The 17605-nt window shown below is 39.0% G+C and overlaps 1 protein-coding gene across 1 annotated transcript in view; it reads left to right on the top strand.

Moving 5' to 3' along the window:
* The window catches only part of PSPC1 (paraspeckle component 1), a 63235-nt gene that overhangs the window by 11883 nt on the left and 33747 nt on the right, over window positions 1–17605 (top strand). Inside the window, exons 3-5 of the mRNA XM_036831374.1 lie at window positions 2596–2691; window positions 5706–5902; window positions 14633–14717. Of these exons, the coding sequence (XP_036687269.1) occupies window positions 2596–2691; window positions 5706–5902; window positions 14633–14717 (378 nt within the window). The remainder of the gene's footprint in view (window positions 1–2595; window positions 2692–5705; window positions 5903–14632; window positions 14718–17605) is intronic.

Genomic DNA, 17605 nt, shown 5'->3' with positions numbered 1-17605 from the left:
TTTTTTTTTTTTTTTTTTTTTTAATAAGATGTGAGGTACATCCTTAACTTTTTTTTTTTTAAATTTTATTTATTTATTTATTTATGGCTGTGTTGGGTCTTCGTTTCTGTGCGAGGGCTTTCTCTAGTTGCGGCAAGTGGGGGCCACTCTTCATCGCGGTGCGTGTGCCTCTCACCATCGTGGCCTCTTGTTGCGGAGCACAGGCTCTAGACGCGCAGGCTCAGTAGTTGTGGCTCATGGGCCCAGTTGCTCCGCGGCATGTGGGATCCTCCCAGACCAGGGCTTGAACCCGTGTCCTCTGCATTGGCAGGCAGATGCTCAACCACTGTGCCACCAGGGAAGCCCCAAAAGTGTCTTGTTTTAATTTCAGTTTAGAGAAAGATATTTTCCCTTTAAAACAATCCTTTAATGTTAATATAAATGTTATCTACATTCACTGATTGTTAGCATTTTGTCATAGTTTTTTCACTATATGTACAAATTTGTTTTTTTCTTTGCTAATTTATTTAAGAGTCAGCAATGGATAACATACTTGACCCCTGATTACAGTACCTGGCATGTATCTTCTATGAATAAAGCCACAATATAATTGTCACACTGAGGAAACAATGTTTATCCAATATTGTCATTTAATATTGAATATTAAAATTTAATTTTACTTGAATATTATGTTTTCCCATTGCCTAGTAATGTGTTTTATAACTTATTTTTTGCAATCAAAAATCACACATTGAATTTATTTACGTCTATTATTTCCTTTTATCTGTTTTAGCTCCCCAAATGACAAAAATCTCAGTGTTATGACATTGGCATTATTATTATTTTTTAAATTTTATTTATTTATTTTTGGCTGCGTTGGGTCTTCGTTGTTGCCTGCGGGCTTTCTCTAGTTGCGACGAGTGGGGGCTACTGTTCGTTGTGGTGCGCAGGCTTCTCATTGTGGTGGCTTCTTTTGTTGTGGAGCACAGGTTCTAGCCGTGTGGACTTCAGTAGTTGTGGCACGCGAACTCAGTAGTTGTGGCACGCGGGCTCAGTAGTTGTGGCTCACAGGCTCAGTAGTTGGGGTGCAAGGGCCTAGTTGCTCCGTGGCACGTGGGATCTTCCCAGACCGGGGCTCGAACCTGTGTCCCCTGCATTGGTAGGTGGATTCTTAACCACTGTGCCACTGGGGAAGCCCCAGCACATTTTCCTCTTGAGGTCTCTTCTGAGTTTTCTCTAGGGTGGTGGTGGCCTTGTGGTGTTGAAGTGGAGGGTGCAGGTTTCTGTCGTTGCTGGCCTCGGTTCAGGTGTAGTTCTTACTTGGCTCTATTACTCTTGGAATGTTTGTGGCCCTGCCACGGCTTCCATTGGTTAAGTGGTCCATGTAGTGCATCTTCTTCATTTTGTCCCTGGGCCCCTTTGGGTCCTCTGAGAGTACTAGGTCCTCCTGTGGGCTGGGTGGGCTCAGGAATTCTTGACTGCTTTCTCACACCTCACTGGGTTGTGTGTACTCTTGGAGGCTGTGTTTACTTATTCTTTATTATGTTTCTGTTTTTACATGTTGGACACGAGGTCTCACCCTGGAGAATGAGGCCTGTGAGTCCCTTTTCTTTTGGGTTCCCATGCATTTTATCTGAGGTTTCTAATCTCGTTGTCTTCATCACCCCAAGGTATTCCACATCTGCTTCTAATTCATTTTCTCTCTAAAATGTCTTCATTAGCCCAGGAATAACTTTATAAATAACTGTTTTATATCTTTCCTTTCCCTACAGTGGAGGATTTAGTCTCTTAATCTCTGGACCTTTATTTGTAAAGGGAAGCATTCTGAACCTCGAAAGCCCCTTCACCTCTCTAGCTCCTCTGTTAACACCTCAGAAATTAACTGTGACTTTTTTCTCTCTGAAGCATCTCTGTTCAGAAGACAGTATAAATAGATTTTAGTCTGTTTGCATGGTGAGAGACTGGTAGCAAGGAAAATTTTAATATCAGTATATCATGTACTCCAGTTACTTCTCTTGTCTTTCCTCAGTGAGCTTTCCCTTCCTTTGGAAAACAATAAACGAGGGTTTCCAGGTCAGACCTGTCATCATCCACTCTTCTTGTCCCCCCACCCCATTTCCTCCTTGAATGTGTTGCTTCTGGCCCCCCCTCTTTCCCTTTTTCTTGGCTGATAATCTTCTAGGTCTCATTTTAGGTTTTAGAAAGACTTTTCCTTACAAGACCGGTTGGACACAGAGGGAGGCTGGCAGGTGGGCGGTGGTGGGAATTTGAGGCGATGGGATGGGGGGATGAGGACGACACACACAGGATGAGAGTCGGGTACTCGCTCTTCTGCATCGTGCTTTGTAAAAGTTAACTGCGGTGCTCACGCATCTTTATGGTTGATGTATTTTTCTGTCACCTTGAATAGACTCCATGCTCTAAAAAATAAGTACTCATCTTTGACTTGGACATTCACCTGTGTCTGTGCAGCCAATGTTGTTGACCGATTTGAGACATTTTTCTCAGGAAAGAAATTTTCCAAGTATGTATCTTGGAGTTAGTATAAAAGATTTCTAGGAGGACGTTAATTCTTGATACTGTGTTAATTCTTATTAATGCTTTTTGCCTGTCCAGGACCCCTCGTCCGGTCATTGTGGAGCCCATGGAGCAGTTTGATGATGAAGATGGCTTGCCAGAGAAGCTAATGCAGAAAACTCAGCAGTATCATAAGTAAGATTTTACTAATAAAGATAATTTAGATATGTGCTCTCAAGGGTCTTTATTACTTCACATTTGTAATTGAGTATTGTTGGATTGTAAGGTGTGCTGTTTAGTCATACAGTCTGGTTAATAGAGTGGGCTGGTCTACATGGAATGCTAGTTTTCTTGTGTATATTGGTAAAATGTTAACTTGACTTTGAAGTCTCAACTTTTACAACTGGGGCATGGATGGGGTAGGTAAGAGGATACTGTCAGTAGTATTTATGCCAGAGAAACAATGAATTTTTTTTTTAATATTTATTATTTATTTGGTTGCACCAGCTCTTAGTTGTGGCAGGTGGGCTCCTTAGTTGCGGCTCATGGGCTCTTTTAGTTGTGGCTCGGCAGCTCCTTAGTTGCAGCATGTGGGATCTTTAGTTGTGGCAGGCGGGCTCCTTAGTTGCGGCTCGCTAGCTCCTTAGTTACGTCACGTGGGCCCCTTAGTTGTGGCATGTGAACTCTTAGTTGTGGCATGCATGTGGGATCCAGTTCCCTGACCAGGGATTGAACCCGGGCCCCCTGCATTGGGAGCACGGAGTCTTATCCATTGCACCACCGGGGAAGCCCCAACAAAGAATTTTAGATATGAAAATTTCTGTATTTAGTATGCTTCAGGTGTATTATGAATTAAGAGGAGACTTTTTGAATTATTTATTTATTTATTTATTTATTTATTTATGGCTGCTTGGGTCTTAGTAGCGGCACGTGGGGTCTTTCGTTGCGGTGCGCAGGCTTCTTTATAGTTGTGGTGCCCGGGCTCCAGAGTGTGTGGGCTCTCTAGTTGCGGCACGTAGGCTCTCTAGTTGTGGCATGTGGGCTTCTTGCCCCGTGGCATGTGGAAGCCTAGTTCCCTGACCACGGATCGAACCGGCGTCCCCTGCACTGCAAGGTGGGGTCTTAACCACTGGACCACCAGGGAAGTGCCATGAGTTAGGAGACTTTTCGGCAGGGGTGGAGTGGAGAAGGTTCTAGTTAAATAACTTGGCAAAGAGTAAGAATTTTCTTAAAGATGAAAAAGAAAAATAGCCTGTTTTCAAAATGTTATATGTTATTCTTTGCCAATTACTTTTCACTCAGTGTGATTCAGATATTTTTGCATAAGTTGCCTGTATGAATATGTTGTATTGTTCTTAACCAGTCACTCGTTTATTATAGTAAATAAAACTGTAATGGACTTCCCTGGCGGTCTAGTGGTTAAGACTCCGTGCTTCCAAAGCAGGAGGTGTGGGTTTGATCATCTCTGGTTGGGGAACTAAGATCCCACATGCTGCATGGAGCGGCCAAAAAGAAAAAAACAAAAAACCTGTAATATTTGCATGCATGAGTTCAACAAATATTGCAATGCCTTTGTGCTAGGCACTGTTCTTGGTGCTGCCAGTGCAACTTAGAACTGTTTTTGCCCTCACAATGCTTACGTTTCTAGTGGCGGGGCTATACAATAATTAATGAACCAAAGATTATAAAACATATTAAGTAATGACAAATACCATTTAAAACCAAGAAAGTGAGGTATGATGGCTTAGATCAAAGGGTATGCATATTTAACTGTGATTAATACTGCCAGATGGTTCTCCCCAAATATTATACCAGTTTATACTTATGGGTGTATGTATAAAAGTATTTTTCTTCATCCTGACAGAAGATGGATGTTATGATTTTAAGATTTGATAGTTGAGGCTCAAAATGACATTTTATGCATGTTTTAATTAGCATTCTTTGATTTTAGTGCAGATGGATGTTTTTCCTTGTAGTTGATTTAAATGACAAATATGGGTGCCTATTATTATTTTTTACATAAATTTATTTACTTATCTTTGGCTGCGTTGGTTCTTTGTTGCTGCACACGGGCTTTCTCTAGTTGCGGCGAGCGGGGGCTCCTCTTCGTTGCAGTGTGCAGGCTTCCATGGTGGTGGCTTCTCTTGTTGCAGAGCACGGGCTCTAGGCATGTGGGCTTCAGTAGCTGTGGCTTGCAGGCTCTAGAGCGCAGGCTCAGTAGCTGTGGTGCACGGGTTTAGTTGCTCCACGGCACGTGGGGTCTTCCTGGACCAGGGCTCGATCCCATGTTCCCTGCATTGGCAGGAGGATTCTTCACCACTGCGCCACCAGGGAAGTCCCACAGCTGTTTCTTGTTACTACATTTTCCCCTCTGTGACCACCTCTCCCTTTATCTCCCAACTTTGTCCCATCCACCATCTTCCCCTCCCCACCCCAAAATAAAAGTTAAAATTTGTGATTGCAAGCCATCTGTACTTTTATTGATGAGTGAGAATTGTGTTCTTATCAGTACTTTTGAATAACTGAAGAATTTCTTTGACTGTCAGGTACATTCACAGGTCTTAAATTTTTTCGGTCATTTATTCATTCATTCAAAGAAATAAATACTAAATGTGTACAATGTGCTAGATATGTGCTAGGAACTTAGTTACAGTGGTTAACAGAAATTTCATGTACTCAATGAGTTTATAGTCTAGCAAGGCAAACAAGTATTAAGCCAACTGTAGTAAATTAGGCCTGTAGTTTTTGGCCTAGCCAGTGAACCTGGTACATAACACTCAGTTAACTATCTGCTTGTATTACTATCCCTAAAAGTTATACTTTTAGAGAGAAAACTGACTTCAGCCAATTAACTTAAGGGACATTTGGGTTGTATGTTGCAGGCTGCCTTATATAAAATTGTTGAGTGAAAACCAGGAAGGCCTTATTGGAGGTGATAATTAGGGGAGTGCAGATTGTAGCATCTGATTGCCTAGGTTTGAATCCTGGTGCCCTTACTTACTAATTAGTTGGGCATCTTTGGGCAGTTTCTCAAACTTAGGCTTGTTAAAACCTGTTTGACAATGTTGCTGTGATATATTTCACGGAGGGTACTTGTCAACAGTGCCATGAACTTGTAAGAGCTCAGTGAATGGTAGTGTTTGTTGTTCTTACATGTCATTTTACCTTTGAAACATAACATTTCTGTATGTCTTTCCTTGTAAATTTAGGGAAAGAGAACAGCCACCGCGTTTTGCTCAGCCTGGGACGTTTGAATTTGAGTATGCATCTCGATGGAAGGCTCTGGATGAAATGGAGAAGCAGCAGCGTGAGCAGGTTGATAGAAACATCCGAGAAGCCAAAGAGAAACTGGAGGCGGAAATGGAAGCGGCCCGGCACGAGCACCAGCTGATGCTCATGCGGCAAGGTAAGACGCGTTTCCGTGTAGGTGTCCCCGTTGACACCTATCACTAAGTCGCTAGTTAGGGGTTTAGAGACAGTTGAAATTGAAAATGCTAGAAAGAAACATTTCACTTTTCTGAGAGAACTTCCTTAGGAAAAAAAACTTATTAAAAATAAGTTACCTACATAAGTAGTATTGTTGGAGGTGATTAAGGTTGTTAACTTTTGCCAGAAGCGAGTACATGCTTCTGCTGGCAAAGAGAAGCCCAGTGGGGTGATTCTTGATATGTAGTTGTGGCATAAAGTCACATATCAAGATTTTGTTTGGTGGAAAGAAGAATTATGGCAAATGCTGGCTATTTAAGATTCTTACTACATGTCAAAAGATTACAGATGGATATTCCTTGGCAGAGATGAAAAAGATTCATGTGTGCTGATGGGTATGGGAATTCAGGAATACTAAATTCTGAGTATTTGGCAAGAACATTTTAAACACTTGAGGCAGAGCTAACTGAATTTTTAAGAGCACTCATAACAGGTGTTATGCATAACATAACATTTACTCGCATTCATTGGTCGGATACCTAACATGACAAGCTGCTTAAATATATCTCAGAAGCTTACTTCTTCCCATTCCTGTTTCTAGGTTTCTTTATTTTTAATTTTTTTAATTTTTTCAATGCTATTCTTGTCTGCTTACATTCTTTTTATTTATGTATGTATGTATGCATGTATGGCTGTGTTGGGTCTTCGTTTCTGTGCGAGGGCTTTCTCTAGTTGTGGCAAGCGGGGGCCACTCTTCATCGCGGTGCGCGGGCCTCTCACTATCGCGGCCTCTCGTTGCGGAGCACAGGCTCCAGACGCGCAGGCTCAGTAATTGTGGCTCACGGGCCAAGTTGCTCCGCGGCATGTGGGATCTTCCCAGACCAGGGCTCGAACCCGTGTCCCCTGCATTGGCAGGCAGATTCTCAACCACTGCGCCACCAGGGAAGCCCTCTAGGTTTCTTTTTATCCCTGTCTATATTGTTTATCTCTCCCCTTTCTTCTTTCCTGTTAATTCTCCAAATAACTTTTTCTGGTTCTTCCTATCACTCATCTTTTCCATTATCCGTAAAATTTTGTATTTCTTCTTTTAAAAAATTTTTATTCATTTATTTTGGCCATGCTGCGCAGCTTGTGGGATCTTCGTTCCCTGACCAGGGATCCAGCCGGTGCCCCCTGCAGTGGAAGCACGCAGTCGTAACCACTGGACCCCCAGGGAATTCCCAAAATTTTGTATTTCTTAAAATAAAGCATCTGATTGCTTTCTATTTTGCTCTTAAAGTTTTTGCACTTGTTTTTTTAACTTAGCACTTCAGTAAAGTTCTATGTACCTTCTCTTGGCTGCCTCCAGAGATCACGGCGCCGTAGACAGCTGCCCGATTTCTGCAGCAGGCTTCTTCTTTTTTTTAAAATAAATAAATTTATTTATTTATTTATGGCTGCATTGGGTCTTCGTTGCTGCACATGGGCTTTCCCTAGTTGTGATGAGTGGGAGCTACTCTTCATTGTGGTGCGCAGGCTTCTCATTGCGTTGGCTTCTCTTGTTGCGGAGCATGGGCTCTAGGCGCGCAGGCTTCAGTAGTTGTGGCACGTGGGCTCAGTAGTTGTGGCTCGCGGGCTCTAGAGCACAGGCTCAGTAGTTGTTGCATTGGCAGGCGGATTCTTAACCACTGTGCCACCAGAGAAGTCCCTAAAGTATTCTTTATACTAGAGCCAGTATTTCTTTAAAAGGTGAAAATTTGATCATCATTCATCTCTAAATCTTTTTGGTAGATTCTCATTTTCTTTTGGGTAAAATCCAGGTTAGTTTTTTTTTGTGTGTGTGTGTGTTTTTTTTAACTGTTCAGTAAATGTTTATCGAGCAATTGAGCAATTACAGTCAAGTCACTGAATAACCGCGTTGATGCCAAATAAGTTAAAACAAACTCAGCAAACGCTAGAAACTAGTCAGACATTTCTGGTTTCATTTGGACCCTAAACCTAGCGTTTCTATAAACTGTATAACACTCTTTTTCTAATAAAATTGAACTCATTCATATCATATACTAATATGTTTAAACTAGTTATGTTTATACTAGGTCTCTTGCAGAAATTTGAAAATTGTTATCTAAGAGAAAGTTTTAGAATCATAGGCTGCTTAGACCTGGAAGAGAGAGCTTCAAGTTTATCCAGCCTTAGATTTTATGATTCAAAAATTTGGCCAGGGACTTCCCTGGTGGTCCAGTGGTTAAGAGTCTGCTCTTCCACTACAGGGGGCCGGGGTTCAATACCTGGTCGGGGAACTAAGATCCCTCATGCCGCCCCTCATGGCCAAGAAAAAAAATCGGCTACACACCAGAATCAACTGAGAAATTTAAAAAATTTTAATTTCCCGGGCCTCATGGTTGCTCTAGCACTTCTGTCCAGTATGAATTGTTCTCAGCTCTTAGCCTGCCATGCACTTTGCCACTTTATTTTCCCGCTATCTATGGTCATGCCATAGTTACGAAATAACACTGATTAGATGTGTAAGCATTTGTGCTGAAAGATATTTGTTGTTGCTACTAACAGGCAGTAGTATAACAGTCATTACTTGAACCCATATTGAATGTTGGTTGTAGAAGACACCATGTGAGGTACTGAGGATGTAGTGATGACAAAGAACAACATTTCTTTAGGCCTCGTAGAGCTCTTGTGAGCTCTTAGAAAACTTTGCCTCACCCCTAAGGGAGTTTTGACTTTCGAAGCCAAGTAATTTTGTAGTTATTTCCTATGAGCTTTCATTTTATTGCTTTTTGTGTGCTTATTTATAACCCATGTTAAGTTTTTGTTTTATAATATTAGAAAAGCACGTTGCGTAGTGTATCTTAGTCCTTGCTTCTAGGTTTACTTCTCCTGAAGTACATCCTGTATTTCAGCAAAAGTCTGCAGGTGATAAATTCGTTTCAGTGTTAGTTTGTTTAAAAATTAAAAAAAAAAATTTACAATCTTCTCTTTTGTTCTACAGTTTTATGTTTTATCCAGCGCTTCGAAGGGTGTATTCAGGTTGGGGAGCAACTTGAAGTAATCTTAGTTCTTTGGCTCTGCAGAGACACAGGGCTCTCTAGTTGACCTATCATGGAAATGGAAAGCTCAGACAGCACAGAAAACTGTCCTTTTCCCTGGCCCCGCCTTCTGCTTTCTTATAGGAGTCACTGTTTCCTCTGTATTTTAAGTTTCTTCTGTATCCTTTAATGAAAAAAAAAATCATGCATATGTCAGTAGATGTGTGTGTGTGTATTTATTTATAACCAAGAAGATCCTTTTTATCTTTTTTGCTCCTTGCTATTTTACTTTCTGTATAAGTGTGTACATATAGATCTGCTTCATTTTTTAAATGGCTGAACGATACTCTGTTAAATGGCTATAATTAGTTTTGCTCATCCTCTTTTAATTGATGTCTAGTTCTCTTTCCAGCTTGTTAGTAAAAGCAGTGCTGCAGTGAATATGTATATATCTTAGCAAATTTTTGTAAATGTTGATTCTTACTGGACACACCAGTTCCTTTTAACAATTGCTTCATTTCTATTTTACTGCTGTTTATGTAGTCCTTTCTAGATCCAAATCCCATTATACTTAATACAGGTTATTTTTTTGCTTCACTATCTGTTTTTGATCATCAGTATAGGAGGCAGTTCCTGAATTTTCGTTATGGTTGTTTTTGTATTACCTTTGTTACTGTAATTATATAACTCTCAATAGATAATATTAACTGCCATTCATTTTGCTATTACTCTGTCATCCTCTATCACTGGATTTTATATTTTACGTATCTTTTTGTACTGATAAATAATAGAAGTATAGTTTCTTTAAATATCTCTTTTAAAACAATTTATTTATTTAATTTATTTATTATTTTTGGCTGTGTTGGGTCTTCGTGGCTGCACGTGGGCTTTCTCCAGTTGCGGCGAGCAAGGGCTACTCTTCATTGCGGTGCGCGGGCTTCTCATTGCAGTGGCTTCTCTTGTTGCAGAGCACGGGCTCTAGGCACCCGGGCTTCAGTAGTTGTGGCTCGCGGGCTCTAGAGCGCAGGCTCAGTATTTGTGGCGCACGGGCTTAGTTGTTCCGTGGCATGTGGGATCTTCCCAGACCAGGGCTCGAACCCGTGTCCCCTGCATTGGCAGGCGGATTCTTAACCACTGTGCCACCAGGGGAGCCCTAAATGATATCTTTTGATTCTTGATTACCAAAGGCAAAAAGAAAAAGGAAATTGGCATATTTGCTCCTCTTTTCCCTTTTCCTCTCAACTTTTATTTATTTTGCTTCTGATTTGTTTGGATTTTTGACATGGACTTAATTGTTTAGTTTTTTCTTTTTTTTTTTAAAGTGTAAAAACTTTTTATTTATTTTTATCTCCTTCCTTCCTCCTTCCCTCCCTCCCCCCTTTCCTTCCTTCCTTCCTTCCTTCCTTCCTTCCTTCTTTCTTTCCTTCCTTCCTTCTCTCTCTCTCTCTCTCTCTCTCTCTCTCTCTCTCTCTCTCTCTTTCTTTCGAGAACATTTAAGCTCTACTCTCTTAGCAACTTTGAATTATAGAATACCGTGTTATCAAGTATAGCCACCATGTTATACATTAGACCTCAGGCTTTATTCATCTTATATCTGAAAGTTTGAACCCTTTACCAACCTCTTCCTATTTCTCCCACCTCCCAGCAACAACATTTACACTCTCTTGTTTCTATGAGTTTGACTTTTTTTAGATTCCACATATAACTTACTGTGCAGTATATTTCTTTATCTGTGTGGCTTATTTCACTGAGCATAATGTCCTCAAGGTCCATCCATGTTGCTGAAAATGGCAGGATTTCCTTTTCTGATGGCTGAATAATATTCCAATATGTGTGTCTATATCTCTATAGTGCATTTTGTGTGTGTGTACATTATGTATCTGTATGTACACACCACATCTTTATCCATTCATTTGTTGATAGACATTAGTTTGTTTCCATTACCTTGGCTATTGTGAATAGTGCAACGGACAGTGGAAGTGCAGATGTGTCTTTGAGACCCTGTTTTCCTTTTAATGTTCCTTAACCGTAGTTCTCACATGTTTCTCACATAATTCTCTCAGCCCTATTTTAAATACATTGAGTCATGACTTTTCTGTTCATCACTTGATTCTCTGATGTTTATCCTTGTGATTTCTGTCAGAAGGTTCACAGAAACAATGTTCCTGCATCTTCTAAAACATCCATGGTCTTTACTTCTTAAAAAAATTAATTTATTTTTGGCTGCGTAGGGTCTTCGTTCCTGTGCGCAGGCTTTCTCTAGTTGCTGCGAGTGGGGGCTACTCTTCGTTGCGGTGCACAAGCTTCTCGCTGCGGTGGCTTCTCTTGTTGCCGAGCATGGGCTCTAGGCGTGCGGGCTTCAATAGTTGTGGCTTGTGAGCTCTAGAGTGCAGGCTCAGTAGTTGTGGCGCACGGGCTTAGTTGCTCCGCGGCATGTGGGATCTTCCCGAACCAGGGCTCAAACCCGTGTCCCCTGCATTGGCAGGCGGATTCTTAACCATTGCGCCACCAGAGAAGTCCTCATGATCTTGTACTTTAAACTCTCTCTTGAATGGCGTAAAATTCATGCGTCTGTCTCCCCTTTCTTAAGTACTTGATAGTATGTTTCTGTGGGAAAGTCTGAGATAAGCCTGGATTTTTTTCCCTCCTTGTGACTTGATCCTTTTAACAGGCTTCCATATGAATTCTTTTAAGGTTCAGTAACTTATCCAGGATATGTTTTCCGCCCAAACATTTTATGAGAAATTTTACACATAAAAAAGTTGAAAGAGGGGAAATCCCTGGTGGTCCAGTTGTTAGGACTCTGTGCTTCCATTCCAGAGGGCATATGTTCGATCCCTGGTTGGGGAACTAAGATCCCACAAGCCACATGGTGTGGCCAAAAAAAAAAAAAAAAAAGTTCAAAGAATTTTAAGGTATTTAATACTTAGATTTTGTTACCAACATTTTACTATACTTGTTTTATTACATCTTGCCATCTGTCCAGTCTTATATTCCAGATGTATCTTATTGTACATGATCATACTTTTCTTGGGACCAGATGTGCCCTTTCAATCTATAGATTCAGTTCTTATATTTCTAGGAAGGAGCTGTGTTAGATCAGAGAGCATACGTTTAGTCTTCATGACTTGAAGGATGTTACATTGAGAGAACACTTTCCTACAGTCTAGCAAATCAGACTTAAAATTTGTCCATATTCCCCTCTATTCCCTTTTTGCTGTATACCTGTATTTATGATATATTGAAATTATAGATACAGTTTTATGTCTTTTATGTTTGTTAGGTACGCAGTTTTAAATGTTATTTGGTCTAGTAGTGAGTAGTGCTGCAGCTGATATTTTATGTCTGTGGATGCCTTTGGATTTTTTTTTTTTGGCCGCGTGCGACTTGCAGGATCTTAGTTCCCCGACAGGGTTGAACCTGGGCCCCTGCAGTGAAAGCACCAAGTCCTAACCACTGGACTGCCAGGGAATTCCCTGGATTAATAAGAAAAATTCCTATGAGTGTGATTTACTGGGTTAAAGGATAAAAAACACCTCAGGTTACATGTTTTTTGGGTAATATTTTCCTCTAGAAGAATATTATCATGGCAGTATACACATATATAAGCTTTAGTGAAATTTCAGGAACTCTGGATATTAGCAGTTTAAAGGAAATAATGTGGAAGATGTAAAATGGTAGTTTTGTTTTAAGTTGATCGTGCTCCTCATTACTGTTAGATCATGTGCTTATCTGATAGTTTGATTGTCACATCCTTTGAGCTAATTATTATACCCATGTTACTGGTGAGAAAGCACGATCTGAGAGGTTAAAGCACCTGTCTTAACTGGCCCCGCTTAAAAGGAGAAGATCCAATTGTCAGAAAACATTCATGTTCTTTTCTTATTCCTTTTCATGGAAGAAAATGTAATTTTACATTTATTACTATATGTGTCCCTGATTTAAGAACAGCTAACCTACAAAATCAATAATAAAACTGTTACAGGATGCACTGTATTGACTTTCTTGGGTAATTAATGATAGTAAGATACTTCCCATGCTTTGGCTTATTGAAGCATTTCCCCTTAGGAATATAAGTAGATTGTATATTTTTGGTCGTTACAAGTCTCGCCAGCTGTAGAAATTGTATGATAGTTATGGGGTCTCAGTGTTGGTTGCAGAATGGAGTCATCTAGGGAGCTTCAAAAAAAAAAAACTCATATCTGGTCCACATCCCAAGAGATTTTGATTTAATTGGTCTGTGGTTAAAAGGTACTTAAGTAATTCTAATGAGCAGTCAAGTTGACAGCTAATGGTAAAAATGTTTGAACTTAATTGTAGTCACGTTTGGGTTTTAAGATAGCTAAATGTTTTCTCAACTGGCATGTTATCAGGATCGCCTGGTTCCTATCCCATATACCAAAGCAGACTTTCCTGAGCAGAGTCCCAAAATCTTAAAAAAAAATTTATTTTTAAGTTTCTCAGTTGAGGCTGAACAGCCAGGTTTGCAATGCTGGCATTTTGGAAAGAGCTTTGGAATAAGGATAGATTTGGCTATACATCCCAGTTGAACCATGTAGTGGCTGGATGGCTAGAGCACATTTATAATCTGTCTGGATCTTTTTTATTTGACATAATTAATACATAATTCAATCTGTAGGGAGGATAATACCTTGTTATAATTATGATGCCTATGTTGTCATGGTTAAGATGTTTAGCGTTATTGGCACATGAAATGTTAACTTTAACTGTTAAGTATTATGTTAAATGAATTCTGAATATAGCAATTTATTAAGAAACATTCAATTAAGATAATTTATGTTCATTTTAGAAATTTCAGGTAACATGATTATAGAAAAAGAAAATAAAAACAACCAATACTTGTGTTATTCAGGGTATTCATATATCTGTATATGTGTATATATATATTTTATGCATGCGTGCACATGTAATTTGGTAAGATAGTACAAAGAGTTTTAATACTTGGGAAGTTTATCCACTGCTTCTCAGATGTGCAAAACAAATGTATCTTTCATTATCTTATTCTGCTGTGGAACCCCTGTTCTTGATGATGTGACATGGGTTGGTGACAGTGGGAATGCTTGTCCTGTTTAAAGTGGTCTTGTTCATATCAGTGTTCAGCCCTTTTCCGCTTTCAGGAACTGTCTCCTCATTGCCCTCCTTCATACGACACAGACTTGATGCAGGAGGAAACCTGCTGATTGTGTTGGGAGGGATGTTTTTGAGTTTTATGCCATGTCCTATCTCATTATTCGTACTGTTTGGTCTGGTTCTTACATGCCCTCTGCTGATGGTTCCCAAGGCATCTTTTTGGGCTTTGAGCTTGCTGCTGAAAAAAATTCTAATTTGTTTAAAACTATGTAAATGAAAATGTAGCTACTACTCTATTTTTAATATGTTCCAGGCCCTGTGTTAAAACAGTTACTACCCATTTTAATTTCTTAATATAAGGATGGATTTATTATTTTCTTCATACACATGAAGAAATGGGCCCAGAAGTGATACTAATTTATTACGCAGCTTATAATCTTTCATTGTAAAATGATGTGATAGACAAAAAGAGAAGCTAGGTGCATGAGTATGAATAAGTTGCTACATCTATTGCCAGTCATAGAGAATCTATATGCTTATGAATATAAAAATACAGAAGGGGAAGCTAAAAATATTAATCTGTAATCAATATCTTGTAGATTTAATGAGGCGTCAAGAGGAACTCAGACGCTTAGAAGAGCTCAGAAACCAAGAGCTGCAAAAACGGAAGCAAATACAACTGAGGTAAAGAACATCGTTATAACATATACGTGAATATATGTAGGTTTCATTGTGTATGTTATGAATAAAACTCCCAATGCCTGTTATCAACAAGTTATATAACTTGGAAAATACAGGGGAAAAAACCCAAAAGTGTCCATTTCTGACCACATTTAGGGAATTATTCCAGAAGATAACATAAATCTTTGTTATTCTGTGATTTTTATAGCTGATTATGGACACTTTACAGACAGTGTGAACTTACATAAAGGGCTTAGGCATTAGTTCGTATAATTTATTGTAAGAATGCACCGTGATTTACCGGGCCATTTTTCCAGAGATGGATATATTTGCGTTGATCTTAGTTTTAATTTTTTCATGTGTATAATACTACTCTGAATGCCGTTAAGCATTTTTGTACTTGTGATAATTTGTTTAAAAAAGATATCTGGAATCCATGGTAAAAAGGGTATGGGCATTAAAGATCTCAGTACATAATAGAGAACTGTGATGGGCAACTTAAAATCTTTTAGGTTAAGTAAGGAAGTTTAAGGGAGTAGTTGATCCAAGATATAGAAACAAAAATTAACAGCTTTTCTTGTACCTGCAATATTCAGTTGTAAAATATGAGATAAGTATTACTCTTACAAGTTTCAAAAGTCATAATTAGGAATTGTTATAAACAAAGCTATGATAGATTAAAGCAGACTTAAAATTTTGTTTTGGAAGTGCTATAAAAGTAGTAAGTGCTTGTGACAGGAAGTTAGGTGCTCATGGGAAATAAAGTGAAAAACTGTTAAGGAGTTTGAAGTGTCTTCACAGTCAGGTGATAGGTACTAGACCATATATTTTAGTGTATTTTTTCCAACTTTGTACCTGATTATACCAACGTTTGTGTATTTCTGTCTTGGTACTACTCTGATTTTACTCTAACCTACTTATTCTCAATTTATGGTACTTGGCAGGAAGCATCAGCATTCTAACCTAGGAGATTGTTAGAAAGTCTCAAGCCTTCCCTCTGAACTACTGAATCATAAGCTGATTCACCTGTGCTTTGGTAAATCCTCCAGGTGACTCTGGTGCATCCTAAAGTTTGAGAACCGCTGGTGTAAATAACTCCCGCCATGAACTTCTTACACGAGGGACCTTTTTCAGTTTCTTTCTTGTTGCTTCTTTCCACTTCATGTAAATGTGTTAAAGTCTCTTCTACTTGTACAAAGAAAAGGAAACCTCCTTTCCCCTAACATAAACCTACCTGAATCCGGCTTTCTTCTCTTACATTTATCCTTGACAAGTAGGCTTTTAAAATTAGTGCCCTATACTAGTGTGCTAAAATAATAAGTAATGAAAACTAAACAATGTGGGGTGCAAACTACTATGTATGGAATGGATAAACAACAAGGTCCTACTGTATAGCACAGGGAGCTATATTCAATATCCTGTAATAAGCCATAATGGAAAAGAATATGAAAAAGAATATATATGTATAACTCAATCACTTTGCTGTACACCTGAAACTAACATTGTAAATCAACTGTACTTCAGTCAACAAAAAGAAAAACAAAAACCAAGAAAAAACAATCAATGTGGGAGAACCCAAAGTAGGGTATAAAAATGTAACAGATGAACTTAACTATATTATATATAGATGGATAGCATTGTCACACTGGAAGGAGATGGGGAAGAAAATAAGGAACCTAAATAACTTTGGAAAACCGTATCTTGATTGAATACTATAGGCTAGTGGCAAGAACGATATATAAATTCTGTAATCTAGTTAGTAAATGTATTTCTCATAGGGATATAGGTTTGCAATTCTGAAACTACTTTATGTATATACTTTTTTTCTCTCTTTGATCAAGACTTTATTGAAAATAATGTATATACTTTTTTAAGTGAATATATTAGTAAAGATCAATATGAACCAGGTTTTTCATTGTTGGAGAAAGAAAGAAGGGAGAAAGGCTAAAATTAAAATGACTCCTGTGATGTTTAATGGGGAATCTAAGTATCAGTATGAACTGAGTGGCATTTAATCTAGACAGATACAGAAATATAGACATGTATATATACATTGGTTTGTATACATATACATATTTCCTAGCCCTGTCCATCCAGAAGCAGTGATGCCTCAGGAACAATGAGCTCATCTAATGCCCAGATTTTTGTTTCTGAGCACCATTCTCCAATAAAGGGAACCAGGGCTTTTTGGAGAAGTGGTTGATTCCAGGATTGAAAAGTCCAAGATGAGCCTGACAAATCTTGGGTCAGAGAGAAGCGAAGTACTTGAACAAGGCTAGGGCGTGTTGAGAGAACACAGGAGCCAGACTGAAGGCGCTCCTAAGGGCCGAAGTTGGAACAATTTCAACAACAAAATAAAAAATGATAGTATTAGATTTTACCCTGTTGAATAAAGTAAATATCCATGAGTGTGTGCTGATAGAAGTTATTTAATGAGTAAGTAAATAAATGGGGAGAATGGACAGCTCTTCCTTAGTTGTTAGAAGTAGAATTCCAAATAATAAATGTGAAAGGAGTCTGAGAGAAAAATTACCAATGGGTGAATACTGCAGTAATACAGGCACACCTTGGAGATACTGTGGGTTTGGTTCCAGACCACCACAATATATTGCAATAAAGTGAGGTTTTTTGTTTCGCAGTGCATATAAAAGTTACCTTTATACTATACTGTAGTGTTTTAAGTATGCAATAACATGATGTCTTAAAAAACAATATGTGTATCTTAATTAAAAATACTTTCTTGCTAAAAAATGCTAACCATCTGACAACACAGGGTTGGCACAAAACTTCAGTGTGCAAAAGCAATATGCAGTATTTGGGAAGGGCAGTAAAATGAGGCACGCCTGTAGTTGTTTCATTCAAGATTTCCCAGTAGGTGCTAAGGTTATTGC

The sequence above is a fragment of the Balaenoptera musculus genome, chromosome 18 (assembly GCF_009873245.2).
Source record: "Balaenoptera musculus isolate JJ_BM4_2016_0621 chromosome 18, mBalMus1.pri.v3, whole genome shotgun sequence".
NCBI lineage: Eukaryota > Metazoa > Chordata > Mammalia > Artiodactyla > Balaenopteridae > Balaenoptera > Balaenoptera musculus.
This window is presented reverse-complemented; position numbering and strand designations above follow the sequence as displayed.